We start from the raw sequence: 20,515 nt of genomic DNA on the forward strand, positions 1-20,515 counted from the left end.
ATGATTCATGTTCTTTCCCTCTCCTCCAAACCCCACTTCTCCCCCTGTAGCTGACATGCAATTCCACTGGATTTTACATGTATCATTGATCAAGACCTATTTCCATATTATTGATAGTTGCACTAGGGTGATCATTTAGTATACATCCCCAATCATGTCCGCCTCAACCCATGTGTTCAAGCAGTTGTTTTTCTTCTGTGTTTCTACTCCCACAGTTCTTCCTCTGAATGTGGATAAGTGTTCTTTCTCATAAGTCCCTCAGAATTGTTCTGGATCATTGCATTGCTGCTAGTAGAGAAGTCCATTGTGTTTGATTTTACCACAGTGTATCAGTCTCCTGTGTACAGTGTTCTCTTGGCTCTGCTCCTTTCACTCTGCATCAATTCCTGGAGGTCTTTCCAGTTCATTATTCCTTTGAGCACAATAGTACTCAGAATCTTTCATTGTTCTGGATTCCTGGTCAAAGTCTACTCACATAGATTGAATTATGAGCATTTTAAAATTATGAGCCCTCTTTCTCTATACATCTTTGGTAGGTTATTTCTCTACAGATTTCCATATCCTTATCTCCCCAATCCACTTTCTGTCCTGAGCCAGGTCCCCTATTGTCAACTTTACTTTGCTACTATATGGACAGTTAAGTGGCACAGTGCTGGATCTGGAATCAAAAAGACCTGGGTTCAGTTCCACCTTCAGATACCTGTGGGACCCTGGGCAAGTCACTTAACCCTTACCTCATCTTTCCTCATCTGTAACCTCAGTTTCCTCATCTGTAAAATGAATTGGAGAAGGAAATGTAAGAGGGAAAACTTAGATATTATATATATATGTATATACATATACATGTATATACATGTATATATACATATATATACATGTATATACATGTATATGTATATACATGTATATATATACATATATATATACATATATTTTAAGGTGTGGTCACCAGGAATCAATAATTCAGATTGATTCCATAATTAAAATAGACCCAAGTCAGGATGGGTTTTATGGTAGTTTATTTACAATTGGGAAGGTAGAAGGTAGGGAAATAGAGAAAGGGATAGGCTGGCCTGGACCAGCAGAGGTCCGGACTGAGAGAGGGTTAAAAGGCTAATTAAACTAGGCTACTAGACTCATGGCCTTAGTAATTAGAGAGGCAAAGAAGCCTTATTGAGGTAAAGACTCTAGAAACCCCAAGGTAGGTGAACCAGCCTAATTTACCCACGTGACAATTCAGAAGGGAAGCTGCCTGAGGTCTCAGCAGAGATCCTTCAGCACCAAATTCAAAGCAGAACTGCCCCAACAGGAAGTTACCATCATATTTGAAGGACAGCAGCTTTCCTCACTTCCTGTGGATCCACCTCTAATTCAAGTGGACAAATGACAGCCTCAACACTGTTTTGGACTGTCCAAAGGGCAGTCCCTTGTTCTTGATTTGTTACTTATTGTCACGTGTGGGTAACTCATCTCCCTCCCCACTAAGGGAGTTGGGGATGACATTATCTCTGGTGGCTAGAGTTTTAACTATGAATGGGCCAAAGCAAATTCCATTTACACAGAAATGACAAGCTATTCCAGTATCTTTGTCAAAAACAAAACAAAAAAAAAAAAAAACCTCAAATGGAATTGCCAAGAGGAGTCAGACACGACTGAAAAACAACAAAACTTCAAATGTATCTAAAACAGAATTCCATAAGCCTCCTGATCTCCCCGGTTTTAGGTCCACCTTTCCCAGTGAATCTCAGGCTTGCAAACTGAAGTCAACCAGTTTCCTGTTAGTCACCCTTGTGCGTTCAGTTAGTTACCAAGACCTGTCCTCGCCCTAATAAGCAATATCTCTTACATTTACTCCCTCCTCTATACTCACACTGCAGTCATGCTTTTACGGGTCCTCCCTCCCCTTTTTTCTTTCTTTCCCCTGATCTTTTCACTACTGTAACAGCCTTCTAAGTGGTCTTCCCACCTCTTGTCTCTTCTCTCTGCTGTTCAGCACCCCAAACCGTGGCCAGAGCTGTCTTTCTAATGCACCTCTACAATCGTATTCCCTCCCAAAACACCTGCAATGGGTCTCTCTGCTGCCGCCTCTTCTCCCAGCCACTCAGCGACCTCAGTAATAGGGCATTATTGTAACTCTCTTTTACTTTTCGTTTTTCCAACAAGCTGGGTCTCAAACACACCGTTCGGCAGCTTTCTTGCTGGGTGTCCTTGGATAAATCACTTCCCTTTTTTGAGACTCGGACAAACGCCTTCTGAATGTTCAAGGAGATCTTTTTACCTCCTTGCCTGGATTTGAGTGACAACTGAAAGCAACATGGTGGGGCGGGGCAGAAGCGCAGCCCAAAGCAAAGGTTGACCAGCTTAGCGCGAGCTAGAGCCAAAGTCCCGCCCTCAGGAATGAGCTGCGGGAGGGGCGAGGCCAAATTGCCGGAGTCTGTAAGGCTCTGGGCTCGCTCGCGTGGTGCTGAGTCCCGGCCATTCAATCTGAAGGAGCCCCCAGGACAGCTCGCTGGGACAGCCGGGTCTCTGGGGGCAAGATGATTTCCTTCGCGCCTCTCTCAGTGCCGTTGGAGCGGCGGCTGCAGACTCTGGCTACTGTTCAATGGGTTTTCAGTTTCCTGTCTTTGGGTAAGCAAAGAAGGTAGCACTGGATGTGTCCGTCCTTCCCGGGAGCCCTCCAAGCTCCTCCTGGCCTTTCCTTTTCCAGGGCCCCTGGGGAGAAGAAAGGGAACGGAGGGAAAGGAGGAGGAGCAGGGAAGAGACTGAAGCTGGCGAGCGATCCGAGGGTCCTTCAGCCTAGCACCCCTCTTCCCTCCCCCTCCCCCAGGTCTTGGTGATGGATGAGAAGGGAGGGAAAGGAAGAAAGCCGAAGGCAGGGAAAGGCTTCCATCGGATTCTCGGGATTGGGATTGGCTTGGAATCCTCGCTATCTCTTACTACCTGTGAGATCTGTGGGCAAAGCCCCAACCCTTCTTAATCAGGGCAGTTGAACTGGATCTAGGAATGAGAGGGAGACGGAGGGGAAAGGATGGAAGGGAAGAGGGAAGGGCAATCTAGGGAGGCAGCCGGGGAGATGCTCAGCCCTAGCAGCTTTTCCACGAGGGTGCGGTGGCGGTGATGGGGAGGGGGAGGGAAAGGAAAATCCGTTTTATACAGGGCTGCGTTCTTCACCCTTGTGCAGAGTTCAACAGTTTTATCTGTGCCTCGGACCGCGCCTGAGGTGGCGCGCTTGTCCGAATGTATGGAGGGCAGGAAGCTAAGCTAGAAGATAAGCATGTAATCTGACAGCATCCAAGAAAGGTTGCTACCGGCTGAAAAATTGGATGAACTCTTTAAGAATACCTTCCAGCACTTACTTGTCCTGCAACCTTAGTCAAGTTTGCATGTAAAATAGAATAATACAGAGTTTCCTGAAAGGAGTGAGGTTTTAAGAAAGTGTCCCGTTTAGGGGGCAGCTGGGTAGCTCAGTGGATTGAGAGTCAGGCCTAGAGACGGGAGGTCCTGGGTTCAAACCCGGCCTCAGCCACTTCCCAGCTGTGTGACCCTGGACAAGTCATTTGACCCCCATTGCCCACCCTTACCACTCTTCCACCTAGGAGCCAATACACAGAAGTTAAGGGTTTTAAAAAAAAAAAAAGTGTCCCGTTTAGTACTTTGTAGACTCAGTCCAGAGCTTCAAAATAAACAATATTCAACACACACACAAAGTAAAACCGTTACTTTCTGTCTTAGAATCTACACTAAGAACTTGTTCCAAGGCAAAAGAGTGGTAAGAAGGATTAGGCAATTGGGGTTAAGTAACTTGCCCAGGCTCTTAGAGTCAACTAACATTTATTAAGCATTCTCTGTGTACTGAGTATGTGTACATTCTCTGCTGAATAAATTACCATCCATTATTAACCAAGCCTTGTCATTACACCTATTTTCTGCTATGACATTTGTACAGTGCAACCTCTGTGGTCTTCCAGAAATGTAACCTTAAAGAGTAGACCTCCTGAAGAGATGGGCATTATGTAAAGCAGAGGAAGTGTTGGGGGCCAAAGGAGATAGTCAGAGGCAGCATTTAAGCAAACTGAGAATGGGGGCAGCACTTTTTATTGGAGAGATCTGAGGGATTCTAGATGTTATACATCTGGGCACCTACCCTCTGCCAAACAGGAAAGGAAGGAATCTAAGTATGGAGGGAGAAGGAAAGGAGAAGGGTAGGAAGGAGTACCTTCTGGGCAATGGGGATAGCTGGGTCTCTGAATTAATGGAAACAGGAAAGATCTGTATTATGATCTGGCCATGCTCAAGCACCCAGTAAATTTGATTCAATTCCATTAACATTTATTATGTGCCTAATTAATATGAGCAGGATATTATGCTAGGTTCTAAAGATACAAAGATAGAAGTGTAAAATGTCAGTGCCTCCTTAGAGCTTAAATTCTACTGGGAGAGATCCATGAGTAAACAAATAAAGAAATACAGGAATTAATACAGGAGGGAGAGAACTCGGACAACTCCAGGATTCAGGAATGACTTCTTGGAAAGTGTAGCATATAAACTGTATTTCAAAGGAAACTAGAGATCTTAAGGATGAGAAATGAACAGGAAATGCTTTGAAGTTAAGAGGGGGGCGGGGCAAGACCACCTGAACCTAGGTTTGAAGGCTGGAGTGGGAATGTTGGTTTTGGAACTGGTTTTCAAATACAGATCATGTGACTCTTAGATCTATTGTTCTTTCTCCTATGTTCATATTTGAGTTGGAGTATAGATTTAGGTCTTAGATTTAGATCTATGACCTCAGAATTAACCTGAAGGGCCTCTGAGACCAATCTCCTTATTTTATAAATAAAGAAATGGAGGCACAGAACCATTATGTAGGTTTCCAAGAGACAGTTAATGTCTGAGGTGGAATTGGAACCAAAAACCTAAAACTGTGGTGTTAAATTGAGGCTACTAATTATGCATAAGCCTCCCTGCTGGTCACACATTGACTGGGACCAATAAACTTTGGTTTTGACTCCTCTGCTCTAGAATTCAAGTCAAGCAGAAAGTGTTCTCTGCTAAAAGTATTCCAGGGTCTCTGGGGGGACTGGAGGGCTTAGATATAAGGCATCCTGTTATGGAAGGCAGAGTACTGGATTTGGAATTGGAAGACTCTGCTAATGATTACCTGTGTGACCTTGGACAATACATTAAACTCTGAGTCTGCATTTCCTCATCTGTAAAATAAGAGCCTTCCAGGACTAAGAGTAGAAGTTCATGAGTCTATAGGTTGAAGGTTGAATGGATCCCAAGGAAATGGAAGTCCTGAAGGTGGAAGGATAAAATTATAAATGTTAATTTATAGGAATGTCAAGGTTAAAGGAAGTTCTTCAAGGATAGGGAGAGTCTGAACATATTTATAGACAGTGGACCAGAAGTGAGAAGATAAGATTAGAGAGAGAGAATAAATACGTGGAAGCAGAGAAGAGGGGAAGAAGCTAGAAGCAAGTGGAGAGGTTAACCTCAACAAAAAGAAGGGTCATCTCATCCTCTGAGCTTGGAGCAGAGGAAGGGATAGTTTAAGATGACAAGAGCTTTTGAGACATAGAGAAGATGAAATGAGGGATCTCTTAGCAGAGAAGGGGTAAGGAAAGAAGAAAATAAGCACCTACTATATGGGAGGAGCTGTGTTAAGCACTTTACAAACATCATCTCATTTGATCCTGTCAACAGCTCTAGGAGTATGTGCTATTATCATCCCCCTTTTATAGTTGAGGAAACTGAGGAAGAGTTTTTTTTCTTTTTCTGAGCAAAATAAGGGTGGTCAAATGCTGAATGGGGTGGGAAAAGGAAGGAAGGATTTCAGTTGGGCTTTGAAAAGAGAGGAGAGAGTTTTGAACAGATGTTGTGGGGGAGTTGATAGAGAGGCAATCATAGATGGATAAGAGTGTAGAAATATGGATGGTTTTAGTTGAAGTCAGAGAACCTCAGTCCACCAGCAGTGGACCCAATCTTCATGGCTACATAATTTCATCAAGTATCATTGAAAGACTTATAAGAACAGAAATAGATAGATGGTAGGGGTGCTCCAAGTTGTGGGTTAATAGGGCTTATCAGAGGAAGGTAAAGGACAAGGAATTGGAGGGTAAAGGAAAGTACCTTGTTGAACTGGTTAATTACAGCCTCAAAAAAAGACTATGAAGGAAAAGTCAATCTACAATCAATAAAAAGAATAATATAAAAATACATGCACCTATGTAACAAGTATCCCTTCCATATCATAGGGGTTAGGGTCACAGCACCTGTAGGAATATAAGTTAAGGACAGGTTGGTTTCTAGTTAAAGGAAAGGAATTTTGAGATAAGTCCTAGGAGAGGATTCCGGGAAGGAAAAGGAATTGTGGGAACCTGAACTAAAAATAACTGAACTTACCTGGATTTTGATACAACTGGAAGGAGGTTTTGACTCTCTGCCTGAATTTCCACCAAGCTGAAGGAGAGTTTTGCTCTAAGAGATTTTCCAAGTTTTATATATATATATAATTTCTCTTCTTGAATCTCCTTGATGTGGTCATCTAATCTCTGCTAAAAGACCTCCAGTAAGAGGGAGCTCATTACCAAAATGGCAGCCTGACTCATGGTCAGACCATTCTGACTAGATGCTTATATTGAGCTGGGCACTTGGGCCTGGGTCTCCTTGCTGACTTCATTGCATGTCTCCTTTTTCCAGGAATAATCTGCATAGTCATCTTCGTTGGCCTTTTCTTCACCCGCTTTTGGTTCCTCAGCATGCTATACTCAGCCTGGTGGTACTTGGACAGAGATACCCCAAGAAAAGGCGGGAGACAGATCCAGGCCATGAAGCGATGGCGTGTGTGGAAGTACCTGGCAGACTACTTTCCTGTCTCAGTAAGTGGGCTCAATAGGAAGTTGCCAGCAGATGCTTTGGCATGGTGGAAAGAACTTAGAATTTAAGACAAAAGCAGGAAGAGACCATAGAGCATTCGCTTCTAGTCCAAATGAGGAGAGGAAAAGAAATGTTTTATCCTGTAGTAAAACATTTATCAAGCACCTATTATGTGCCAGTAGGTGTGCTAAACACTAAGGAAACAAAAAGAAGTGGAAAAATTGTCCTTGCTCTCAAGGAGCTCACATTCAAAGGAGACAACATTCAAATGAATATGTACAAATAAGGTATATACTAGATAAAAAGGAAGTAAATTAGAGGGAAAGTACTAGAATTAAGAGGGATTAGGAAAACCTTCCTAGAGAAGATAGGATTAGAGTTAGAATTTAAGGGAAGTCAATAGATGAGGAAGAAGAGCATTCCAGGCCTCAAGGAACACCAAAAAATGCCCAGAAGAGAGAAAGTGTTTTGTTCATTATGCTGAGGAGAGAGTTAAAGTATCTTGTTCAGAGTGAAAAGTAAAGTGTAAGAAGAGTGGAAAGTAAGGAGGAGGATTATAAAAGCTTTTGAATACCAGAGGATTTTGTATTTGATCCTAGTCAATGAGTATATTGAATTGGAGGGCAGGAGAAGTGATGTGATAGGACCTACCTGTGCTTTAGGAAAATCACTTTGGTACTAAATAGAGGGTGGATTTGAGGGCAGAAGGACTTGTGAGGCAGGCCCTTCATTAGGTTATTGCAACAGTACAGATGTGAGGTGATGACGGCCTGTGCCAGAGTGATGACAGTGTCAGAAGGGGACATATGTGAGGGATGTTCCGGAGATGAAATGAACTGGCCATGGCAACAGCTTAAATACAGAGGAAGGTGAAAGATTGTGGGAATCCAGGATGATGCCTAGACTTCAAACCTCTGGGACTGAGAGGATGGTATTGCCCTCAATGGTAGGGAAAATACTAGGTAGGGAACATTTAAAGGAACAAATAACGAGTTCTGTTTTGAACATGTTGAGTTTAAAATGTCTATTGGACATCCAGTTCAAAATGTCTGAGGCAATCAGGGATGCAAGATTGGAGGTTAGCAAAGAGATTGAGTTAGAATACATAGATTTTAGAATCATCAGCATAGAGATGGTAATTAAATCCAGATTGTAAAGGGTTAAGGAAAGACAGAGAAAAAATAAAGACGAAATTAAGAGGAAAGTGGAGGCATCTATTGTTGACAGTCTTTTCATGTTTAGCTTCAAAGAGCAAAAGAGATATAGGATGGTAGTTTTCAAGGAAAGAAGGATCAAGTGAGGGTTTTTTTGAGAATAAGGGAAACCTGTGCATATTTGTAGGCAGTAGAGAAGAAGCCAGTAGACAGGGAGAGATTGAAAATAAGTTATAGAGTGAGGATGTCAGAGGGGACAATTTGTCGTAATGGAAATGATTGAGTAGGTAGAGGAATTATTAAGAGAGTAAAGCCACTTCATCATGTGAAACTGGTGAAGTTGGAGAAACAGAAGGCATCTGAGGGATATAAATAGAAAAGAGGAGAGAAAGAATTAATGATTAATGGCCTCAATTTTTTCTAAAAATATGAGGCACCAGGATCTCAGTTTATAGAGTGCTGATTTGGGGAGGAGCCCTGGGAGGTTTGAGAAGGAATGAAAAGGTTTGGAAGACCTGCTGTGGAGAATGGGATGGTGAAGTGATAAAGGAGGTATGGTGTGATTGCCTATCAGTAGTAAGAGTCCAGCTGATGTGTAACAAAAATTTTCCTTCCTGAATTAATTCAATAAAACATTCAATTCATTTAACATACTCTTTTTTCCCAGTTTTTGCTCTATGCTCTTACATTGTCCCATATGATTATTCCTTGTTCCTTCTTGGACTCCATCTACTTCCCAACAATCTCCTTGATCTTTTAAAAATATTTTTTAAATTTCATTATTTATTTTTAACTGTCTTTTCTTTTTAAATTTTGAGTTGCAAATTTTCTCTCTCCCTCCCACACCCTTCTCCAACCACTAAGAAGGCAAACAATATGTCTGTTATAGATATGAAATTATGCAAAACACATTTCTATATTAGTTATGTAGTTTTTAAAAAGCAAGAAAAATAAATAGAAATTTATACTTTAATTTGTACTCAGAGATCATCAGCTCTCTATCTGGAGATGGATAACATTTTTCATCATGGGTCCTTTGGATTTGTCTTGGATCATTAGATTGACCAGAGTAATCATGTCTTTCACATCTGATCATTATTATAGCATTGCTGTTACTATGCACAATGATCTCCTGGTTCTTCTCATTCCACTTTCCATTAGTTCATTAGATCTTGCCATATTGAAGCCGTCCACTGACTTCACAAAAATTCCTAGTGGGTAGAACACTCAAAAAGGGGAACCGGGAATTGAGAGAAAAATGGGTTACAAGTTAAAATCTAAGGGGATGAGAGCATAAGTCGAAAATAAAGACACAAAGACAAAGAAAGTTCCAACATGAAGTAGTCAGACAGCGAGTTAGCTCTGGTGGCATAGAGCTTCACTGGATGAAACTCTGGTGAAGAGCTTTGATGGTTAAGAGTTCTGGTGGTCAAGAGCTTAACCCTTAGCCGACATACTGGTATTTTTATTGGAGTTACTACAGTATAGGGGGAAGGGAAAATGATATTAGACAAGTGATCTGACACATTAACATTATGAGGTAATCATCATGAGATACAAACTGCTGGAACCTAAAACAATAGATGTAGCTAAAGCCTAGATCAAGAATCCATATAGCCTAAGGCATCTAAGTTTGTTTAATACATATGTTAATTGATTGTTATTGGCAAAATAAGAAGACTGACATAACTGACCAGTTTTCCCAGAGTGTAGCCTCTGGGAAGGGCTAGGAATTTGGCAAGGTTGAGGTTCAATTTAATTCAAGGTTTCAGAAACCAATCTTAAGAGTCAGCTTTTTGAGCACCCCTAAAATAATATCAAGATTAATATATACCTGGACTCCTACACATATTTTTCTGAAACCACTCCCCTCATCATTTCCCAAAGAACCATAGTATTCTATCACAGTCATGTGCCACAACTTTTTTAGCCATTCCTTAATTAATGATTTCTTTGATACTACAAAAATAAAACAAAAAACTGCAATAAATATTTTTGTACAACTAGATCCTTTTCCTTTAATCTCTTTGGGAAACAAACCTAATAGCAGTATTGAGGAAGTATTGCTACTGGGTATGCAGTTTTATAGTCCTTTGAATATAATTCTAAATTGTTCTCCAGAATGGTTGGACCAGTTCACTACTTTTTTTTTTTTTTAACCCTTACCTTCTGTCTAGGAGTCAATTGTGTATTGTGTATTGGCTCCAAGGCAGAAGAGTGGTAAGGGCTAGGCAATGGGGGTTAAATGACTTGCCCAGGGTCACACAGCTGGGAAGTGCCTGAGGCCAGATTTGTACCTAGGACCTCCGGTCTTTAGGCCTGGCTCTCAATCCACTGAGCTACTCAGCTGACCCCCACTACTCTTAACAACAGTTCATTTGTACCTATTTTCCTTCATCCCCTCCAACATTTGTCATTTCTGATAGGTGTGAGGTGGCACTGTAGAGTTTTAATTTGTATTTCTTTATTCAATAATGATTTAGAGCATTTCTTCATATGATTATAAATAGCTTTGATTACTTCTTCTGAAAACTACCTGTTTATATATCCTTTTGTTATTTATCAATTGTGGAATGGCTCTTATTTTTATAACTTGACTTAAAATGTATATTCAATATATTTTTGAGAATTGAAGGCTTTATCAGAAAAACTTGCTATAGAATTTTTTATCCTACTTCATTGTCTGTAGTACCTTTTAGCAAAATGTCATTTCTTTGATTATCTCTTTTTATTAGGTTAATTTTGCTTTATCTGAGATCATGATTGCGACTCTTACCTTTTTTACTTCAGCTGAAGCATATTGGATTCTGCTCCAGCCTTTCATTTTAACTCTCTGTATGTTTTCTGTTTCCAATATGTTGCTTGCAAACAATGTAATGTTGGATTCTGGTTTCAATGAGTGAGCTCATCCCATTCATATTCACAGTTATGATTATTGTGTGCTTCCCTCCATCTCATTATCATCTTCTTCTCCCCCTCCTCCCCTTCCTTCTGCCTCCCCCCTCCTCCTCTTCCTCCTCTTCCTCCCTCTCACTCTCTCTCTCTCTCTCTCTCTCTCTCTCTCTCTCTCTCTCTTTCTCTCTCTTTCTCTCTCTTCATCTCTTCCCCTTCCCCTCTTATTTCCCTATTGAATAAATTAAATTTCCATATACAGTTGAGTGTTTGTATGAATTGATTGCTAAGAGAGTAAGATTCAGGCATTGTCTATCCTCCATTACCTTTCATTTCCTCCTCTATTGTAAAAGCTCTTCCTTGTGTGAGAAAAATTTTATGTGAGAATATTTCCCCCATTCTACCTCTCCCTTCTTCCAGTGCATCCCTCTTTTTAGCCTTTTATTTATTGTTTGAGATCATTCTAACACAACTGACTCACACCCTGATAATGTTCTTAGGAGTTACATGTATCCTCTTGCCACACAGAAATATAAACAGTTTCATTTTATTGAGTCCCTTATGATTATTCTTTTGTTTACCTTATTATGTTTCCCTTGAGGTTTGTGTTTGAATGTCCATTTTTCTTTTCAACTCTGGTTTTTTTTTACCAGGAATTCTTGAAAGTCTTCTATTTCATTGAATATATATGTCCCCCCCCCCCCCCCGAAAGGATTACACATAGTTTTGCTGGCTAGGTTATTTTTAGTAGTCATCCTTGCTCTTTTGCCCTCTAAAATATCATATTCTAAGCCCTCTGGTCCTGCAAGGTGAAAGCTGATAAATCTTGTGTGATCCTGACTGACTGCATGATATTTGAATTGTTTCTCTCTGGTTGTTTGAAGTATTTTCTCTTTAACCTGGGAGCTCTGGAATGTGACTATAATATTCCTAAGAGTTTTCATTTTGGGGTCTCTTTTAGGAGGTGATCAGTGGGTTCTTTCAATTTCTATTTTACCCTCTGGATCTAAGATATCAGGGCAGTTTTTTTAAAATGATGTCTTGAAATATGATGTATAGGCTCTTTCTTTGATCTTGGTTTTAAGATAGTCTAATAATTCTTAACTTATTGCCCCTTGATCTATTTTTGAGGTTGGTTGTTTATCAATGAGATATTTCATGTTTTCTCCCTTTTTTTTTCATTTTTTTTACTGTTTTATTATTTCTTGATGTCTCATGTAATCAGTAGGTTCTACTTACCTAATTCTAATTTTTTAAAAATTATTTTCTTCAGTGATCTTTTGTGCCTCTTTTTCCATTTGGCTAATTCTGTTTTTTTTTTATGATGTTATTTTCTTCAATATTTTTCATGCCTCTTTTATAAAGTTGTTAATTTTCTTTTTATAGTTTTCTTTTATTACTTGTATCATTTCTTTGCCCAATTTTTCTTTTGCCATTCTTTTCTTTTTAACTCTTCTAGTAATTCTTATTGGACTTGGGTCCATATAACATATTTCTTTGAGGCATTTTTGTAGCTATTTTTATATCATAATCTTCATCTGAGTTTGTATCTTGGTCTTCCTTACTACCTTAGAAGCTTTTTAAGGTCAAGGGTGGATTTTTTTGTTGTTGTTTGTAGGAAGGGACCAAGGTATATATAGGCTCCTCACAAGCCTCCACCTTGGTTTCACAGACTTCTCCTATAATCTTTTAAGTTTTCCTAGACCAGAAAAATGTCTCAACCTGACTTTTTACTGGCTCTACTACTCTAAAATTTTATTTGAAGCATTATTTTAATGTTGTTGGAGAGGAATGTTGGGAGAGTTCAGCTGGGTGACTTCTCTTAATCTATGTAGTGCAAAAGGGTGCATATTAACCCTGCAAAGCCTTACTGCAGAATTTCTGACAGTTGAAAAGGGTTTAGAACCCTGACTAGTGGCAATTGATCCTGGAGGCTCGATGAGAGTAGGAGGGTCAACTGAGCTCTATCTTTGGACTGAAAACCTGGCCTACATTCTGCAGCTTTTCTCTTAAGATTTGTTAGCTTGGCTATTTCCTTTGGATTTCCCTGACCTTCCTTTTCCCAATTATCATTTCCCCTTCCTAAATTTCTGTGGGTTTTGAAAGGAGGGTGGATCTGGGTGGTAGCTTTCAAACTTTGTAGATTTAGTTTCCCAGTAGTCAAGTAAGGCTTCCCTTGATACAAATTATCTCTTGAATCATTGTATCCAACTTTCCTACCCCTTTTGAGCAACAAAATCTCAAAAAACAAACACAAAAAAAAAACCTTAGGGGCTGAGTTAGGCAGGTCCTTTCTCAGTCTCACATTCCTGTGTCCCTCCCCCACCTGAAGCTTTCCCTAGGTGGCTGTTAGAGTTACCTTATATCACTCTGGCCTTTACAATCAACCCTGAAACTCTATAAACCCTGTTTGTCACTTAATCAAACCTTTGGCTAATTCACTAACTGATTGATAAGAGAAGGAGAAGGGCAGAAAGGAACAATATCCTCTCTGGGTCCTAAGGGAGTTGGAGGCGTCCATTTTGAGAGGAAGTGGTAATCCCTCTACTTCCTCTGGACTCTTCCTTTGTGAACCTGAGAAACTGACTAGAAAGCCCTCTAGTCAGTTTCAAGCCATTTCTGGCTGGCCCTAACCTTTGTCTGTAGAAGTGCCCTTCTTACCTGAAGGGCTCAGTCTATTTCCCTTTAGTGTTTCTATCTCATACCTGTGTACCCAGTCTGTGTCTCCCTGGTACAGTTGCCTGCCCAAATTACCTCATGCTCTCCCTTTGCTCCACTATTGTACCCTCCTTATCCACTTTACTGCCTTAGGAATCCACAAACCCCTATCCATAGTGCCTTATCCCCTATTACAACCTTACCTGACTATTCCCTTATTACCTTGCCTTATCTCCCTACCTGCCTTTAGTCCCATACCTGCCTTTATCCCCTTATTACCTCTATTCTATTCCCCTTACCTGCCTTTAATCCAATTGTTACCCTACTTGCTTAATTCCCTTATTACATCTACCATCTTGGATCTGTCCCCCTTGAAGATCTCGAATGCTAGGATTGACTGGCACAAGTCCAAGAGACAGGCACCTATTACTGTTGGGTCCATTGGAACAATTAGAGACTCATGGCAGGGGCAAAGGGCTATCTGGGGCAAGGTGGTATGAGAGAAAGGGAAGGAGAGCACTGGTGTTGAACAGGGTTGGGAGAGGTGAGAATTGAAGAAGGATGGAAAGGGGCAGACCTGGGGAAAAGTGAGTATGGCTGGGGTGGGACATAGAGGGCATAGAGTGAAAAGGACTGGTGGACAATATAGGAAGGGAGAAAATAGGGATAGGGGAAGGGATGAAGGGGATGGGCTAGGGAGAAAAAAAGAAGTCAGGAGTAAACAAGACTAAGGGGTGGGACAGAAGGAACTAGGACTCAGTGGAGCTAAGGGAACCAAGTATATTGGAAGTAAACAAGACTTAAGGGAAGAAGAAGAGATGGTCTTTCCTTTCAGAGTCAATCATTTGGACTTAGCTCCTAGTTTGATAAGGGAAATTGCTGAGGAATTTATTAGTTCTTAAGATCTATCTCCAAGGTCAGTCAAATCCTGTCGTCTCCTATCACTGACTCTGAAGAGCTTCTGGAAAAAAGTCTTTGGACTTTTCTTCACAGGGCAGGTGCTACCCAGGGCAAATTCTACTCCATTCCTAGCTTTCAGAAACCATTTAGAGACCTTCATCCCAGACTCCTTTTGACTCCCTCCTGAGCCTCTTTCTGTAACATTTTTCTTTCCCTCTCTATTTCTTAAAATAACAACAACAATAACAACAACACACCAACCTTATCTTCTGGCTTAGAATCAATACTAAATAGTGATCCTAAGACAAAAGAAAAGTTAGGGCTAGGCAGTTGGGGTTAAGGACTTGACCTGGGTCAAACAGCTAGGAAGTATCTGAGGTCAAATATCAACCCAGGACCTCCCATCTCCAGACCAGGCACTGTCTACTGAACTATCTAGATGCCCCTTTTCTCCTTCTCTTAAGATCCTCAGCTCAGATTTGTTCCCCAGATCCTTCTATCTAGTTCTCATGAAGACCCTGGTTCTAGTATCTAGGGTCAAGAAAGGAATATAAGCCAAACCTTTGAAGACTGAAGCTGATCTCTGAATATTCATTCATTCAACAAATATTTATCAGATACTTATTGTGTTCAGGCTTATATGACAGCAACAGAAGGTATGATGAAAACTCCAAATTCTATAGTACTTTTAATATTTACAAAGGGCTTTACCCACAACTACTCTATGAGGTAAAGGTAGAGGGTGCAAGTAGTATCATTACCATTTTAAACATCAGGAAACTGAGGCACAGTATAAGTGATATATCTAAGGTCACATAGTAGTAATTATTGGAACTTGCAGAGAGCACTAGGTAGCGCAGTAGATAGGAAGATCTGAGTTCGAATCCAGCTTCAGACATTAGCTAAGTGACCCTGGGCACAGAGCTAGTTTGCCTCAGTTTCCTCAACTGTAAAATGAGGTTTATCTCAATCAGCATTTATCTCCTAGGGTGATATTTGACATATTTGCAAAGTGCTTAGAACAATACATAGTAGGTGTTATATAAATGCTTATTCCTTCCCCTTCCTTTCCCCCTGTACAGAAACAAGCCTTCTGACTTTTGGATTAGTACTCTCTGCAATATGCCTCAGCTGCACCTTATGGAACTTAACCTGTAGAAGGAGGAAAAGATAACTCTAGTATGCAACATTACATGCTAAATTTATTTGAGAGGTACAAAGTACTGAGTTAGTTATGTCAGGCAAGGTCATTATCAACATGGTAAGAGGTGAAGTAGGGGGAGGGGATCAGGGAAGGCTTTCTGGAAGAGATGGCATTGGAGGTGATCTTTTAAAGATAGGTAGGAATAGGAGGGGAAGAAGGAAAGGAAGGACATTCTGACAAAGGAACAGCTTGAGTGTAAAAAACACAGATTATACATTTGAATGACAGAGGATAATCTAATTTTGCTCAAGCATTGGAGTTCATGGGGAGGAATGATAAGAGATAAGACTGGAAAGGCAAAGTACGACCAGATTATGATAAAAGACTAATGTGGAGGCACAGAACCTCAGAAGGAACCTCAAAGGGCATCTAGTCAAACTGGTCACTGAACAAGAATCCTCTCCCCAACATGTCCATATGTTGTCAGATTATTCAGCCTTTGATTGAACTTTTCAGTAAGAGGGAAGCCAACATTTTCCCATGTAACCAATTTGATTTGGGGTACGTCCTAATTGTTAGGAAGCCTTTACTGACCCCTTTATGTCTTCTACTTATGGCACCTACTTTCACCCTCTGGGGTCAAGAAGAATAATTCTAATTACTCTTCCATAGGTGATGATAAAACCCCCAGTTAAGACAGTGGACATGTATAATCACAGGATTTCAGAGTTGGAAGGTGCCTTGGAGAGCATCTTGTATAACAATAATAAAAAGCATCTGGTACAGAATTTGCAAACCTTTTGGAGATTGCGTGCCCAAACTGCACCTTCAAGCTGCCTGTGAGCCCCCATCTCCACCCTGCATTACCCAAGACAGTGGAGGGTGAAAGTGCTCACATTGGGCTGTTGGGCAGAGGGGCAGGGCATGCAAAAGATGTCCTCAAGCATGCCGAGGCATGTATGTCACATCTTTGCCAATACACATCTAGTATAACAATAATAGCATTTCTATAGCATTTTAAGATTTTCAAAGCACTTTATAAACACTGAAGGACCTTTAAATAATTCTTTACCTCCTGAGTTTTTTCTTCTTAATGCAAACAGGGTAAAGTGATTTGCTCAGATTCCCACAGCTTGTGTCTATGGTCAGATTTGATGAAATCTTACTGATTCCAAGACTAGTTCTCTATTTGCTGTACCACCTACCTGACCCTTCCTCTCAATGCTAAATATTAATTCAATTTATTCAATTCATTAAGCTTTGCTATGTGTCAGGCTTTGTGCTAAGCACTGACAGTACAAATAAGATTAAGCCTTTAAGGGGCTTACAATGCTTGGGGAGGGAAGGATACTACTGAGGGGTACTTGGCCTGGGAACATGATGCTCACTGAAACTGAAGCTAATAGAAAATGCAGAGTTACCTGGAAAGTTCTGAAAGTTCAGAGCTTTCTATAAAGGAAGGTTTGGGAGGAATTTATTGCTCTGCCTTCCAGTACTCCAATCACAGGTGAGACATGACTGAGGGTAAGTTGAGAAGGTACTAAATATCAAAGGTAAATCAATCTGGTTAGTGATGGGATCTGGGGGGAAGATGTGATGTTCTTGGAGTTGAAACCAAGCAGAGCTGCTGATGGAGAATAGAGAACATTCTCATTTTCATTTGATCTATGTCTTGAGCTCAATACTCTTCTTCATTTTGGTTGCGCTCCCCTTCATCCCTGACAGTTTCATCAACTTTCTTCCTAACATGTGGCTCAGAACTTAATGTGGGCTGACTAGGGCAGAGTCCTACAGTATAATCACCTTCCAGCACCTGGATACTAGGCCTCCCTTCATGTAGCCAAAGGTCATATTAGTTTTGGTGGCTACCATATCACACTGTTTTCTCATATTCAGCTTGCAAACCACTAAGATCCCTGTATTGTTTTCAAACAAACTACTATTTAGACACACATCCACAATCATATTGTTAGGTGTCAGGCATACCTAGCTAGGTGGCACAGGGGTTAGATAGCCTTTGTTTGAAGAACTTTGGTGAGAGGAAATCCACTACTTCTGAGCTGTTCTAGTCATGCTCCCTCTACTCAGACCATCACCTCCCTACAAGTCTATTAGTCTTGACCCTAGGGTGCTTATCTTGGGGAGGTCAACTTTTACCTTATTTTGCTAGGTTGCACACTTCTCCCCTAGAATAGCTGCCTGGTATATGAACTCTGGGAAGGAAGGAACTCTCTTGCTTGCCTATATTTGTGTCCTCGGAATTTAATACAGTACCTTAGCCATGCTGAATGCTTCATCAAAACTCCATCTCTCCTCTCTCTCTCTCATTCTCTCTCTCTCTCTCTCTCTCTCTCTCTCTCTCTCTCATTCTCTCTCTCTCTCTCTCATTCTCTCTCTCATTCTCTCTCTCATCCATCTCTCTAACCATCTCTATCTCTATATCTCTTATCTCTTTAAATATCCACCTAACTTTAGCAATCATTCTATCATTCCATCATTCTATTACTCCATCTATCACTGTTCTCACTCTGTCTATCTCTCCCAAGGAGACCGATTCCACTTTTGATAGTTCTAATGTTAAGAAGGCTCTCTTGACTCCAAACTTACATCTGCCTCCTCAAAGACTTCCTAGCTCTAATCTCTCTATTTTACTTCAACTTTTCTAATCTGGATTACAACTGGATTAAAAGGTTATCTGTGATCTTTAACTGCTAGATCCAGTGGCTGTGTCTCAGCCATTGTCCACCTTGAGTTCTCTGAAGCTTCTGATATTGTTGATGGCTTCTTCTGAACATTCCCTCCTGCCTTGCTGTGATAAAATTATATCTCATTCTGGTGCCCCTTTCCACTCCCCACATTTCTATTCAATATAATAATTAAGTTTATAGCTAGCTAGTATAAAGTGGCAATAGCAAGAAGTAAGATTGCAAAGGAGAACTTGGAAGTCACATACAAACCATCCCCAAAAATCTAAGGAACATAATTTACATATTGTTATATTAATTAAAAAAATCATAGGATAGCTAGGTGATGCAATGTATAGAACACTATGCCTGGGGTTGGGAAGATCTGAATTCAGATCCAGTCTCTGAAAGTAGCTGTGTAACCCTGAGCAAGTCACTTAACCCTGTATGCCTCAGTTTCCTCATCTGTAAATGAGCTGGAGAAGGAAAAGGCAAACCATTCCAGTATCTTCATCAAGAAAACCCCAAATGAGGTCATGAAGAGTCAGACACAGCCGAAATGACTAAATGTCAACAACAGCAATATGCATTATGCATATTTACATATATGAACTAAAAATCACATCCTGGAAATATGTGCTGAATTTAGGGAAGCCATCTAGGCTTTGCTGTCAGGCCATTTTGATGCTGTGATATGTAAGTCTCAGACAAATTTGAGATATTCACGGCAAGAGCAACAGAACACCAAAAGGTATTGCTAACTCTGAGATGATGAGGATATATCGGCCTTAAAGTTTTACCAACAACTTTGAGATAATTTTAGACTTGTTAATGAACTAATCCCAAAGTGGCATAGATAAGAATCTGTTCTTCCCCAAACCCTATAAAAATGAGACCCCAAACTCTTCCATCTCCTTAGGATCTATCCATGTTGCCTAGTATTCTCGACTTTAATCTGTGCTTAAGTGAGTGATATTCTCTGCCTTTTGCCCTCCCCATTCTCATCCTAAATTTCTTGCCTTCACCCTGTTCTTGACCCTGTACCCTCTGCGTCCATACCCCTTTTCACCACTTGTCTCTGTACTTTCTGTGCTATTTGCCCCTATACTCTGTGTGTCTCACTAAGTATGATTTCAGCCTAACTCCCTGCTGCCATTGAGGTCTTTTCCAGGGAGCACCCAAAGAACCAAATGTACCTGCCTCATTTTGAGATTAATTATCAATTCATGTGGCTTCCATGGCATTGCACCTTCTTGATTTTCCTCTGCTTTGTCTAACAGTTCATTCTCAATCCCCTTCCATTTCCCAAGCCCTGAGTATTGATTTCCCCCAAGACTTCATCCTGGGCTCTTCTCTTCGTCTAGTTTCTCTCTTTGTTGATCTACCCCACTCACATAAAATACAGTATTGTCTCTGTAGATTCCAAAATCTCAGTGTGTGACAGCATATATTGAGTATGTAATAAGTATTTATTTCCTTCCTTCCTTTCCCCTGGCCAGGTGTCCCTCTTCAGACCAGCCTGGGAGCCATGACCGGTAACTTTTCCTGTTGAAAAGTGGCCAGTAATGAAGCTGATCCTGGAAGGCTCTGGGATCCTATCTGGACAAATTAAGTTTACATACAAGGCTCCAGGATATCCTGAGAGCATCCAGAAAGGATCACTCCCAAAATCATGATGTTGAGCACAGTTAAGGGAGGAGTGAGGTCATTACTAGAGAGTGGCCAGCAGAGGGCAGATAAATACTGCATTTAGCCTTGCCTGAGACTCCTCTCTGGAAAAGTCCTTCAGAGACAGTTATTGGGGTACAGTTAGATGAGAAGGGAAATATGCAAAAATCTGAGTTTCTCCAAGGGGTCCTTCACTGAAAGGCCCTTGAGTTTGGCTCTTTTTGTGTCTTTGATCCCCAGCCCCTGGCTATCTAGGACTAGGATTAGAATGGGACCAGGATTAGGACTCAGGAAAGTGCCAAGAAAACCCCAAAAGGGGTCATGGAAAGTTGGGCATACCTAAAAATGACTAATCAATAATGGGGGGGTGGAGAAGGGAAGAGAGAAAGAGAAGAAAGAGAATAGGATGAGAGAGGGAGAGAGAGGGGAGTGAAGAGAAGACAGAAAAAGAAGAAAAGAAAGGAAGAGAAGGAAAGAGAAGGAAAGAGAAGAGAAGAGAGAAAAGAAAGAGAAGAGAAGAGAAGAGAAGAGAGAAGAGA

At 40.8% G+C, this 20,515-nt stretch overlaps 1 protein-coding gene across 1 annotated transcript in view; it reads left to right on the top strand.

The window, feature by feature from the left end:
• Nucleotides 1–2,537: 2,537 nt before the first annotated feature.
• Nucleotides 2,538–20,515, top strand: part of MOGAT2 (monoacylglycerol O-acyltransferase 2) — a 41,500-nt gene continuing 23,522 nt past the window's right edge. The window contains exons 1-2 of the mRNA XM_044668924.1: nucleotides 2,538–2,628; nucleotides 6,700–6,878. Coding sequence (XP_044524859.1) covers nucleotides 2,538–2,628; nucleotides 6,700–6,878 — 270 coding nt within the window. The remainder of the gene's footprint in view (nucleotides 2,629–6,699; nucleotides 6,879–20,515) is intronic.

Source organism: Gracilinanus agilis, chromosome 3, assembly GCF_016433145.1.
Source record: "Gracilinanus agilis isolate LMUSP501 chromosome 3, AgileGrace, whole genome shotgun sequence".
NCBI lineage: Eukaryota > Metazoa > Chordata > Mammalia > Didelphimorphia > Didelphidae > Gracilinanus > Gracilinanus agilis.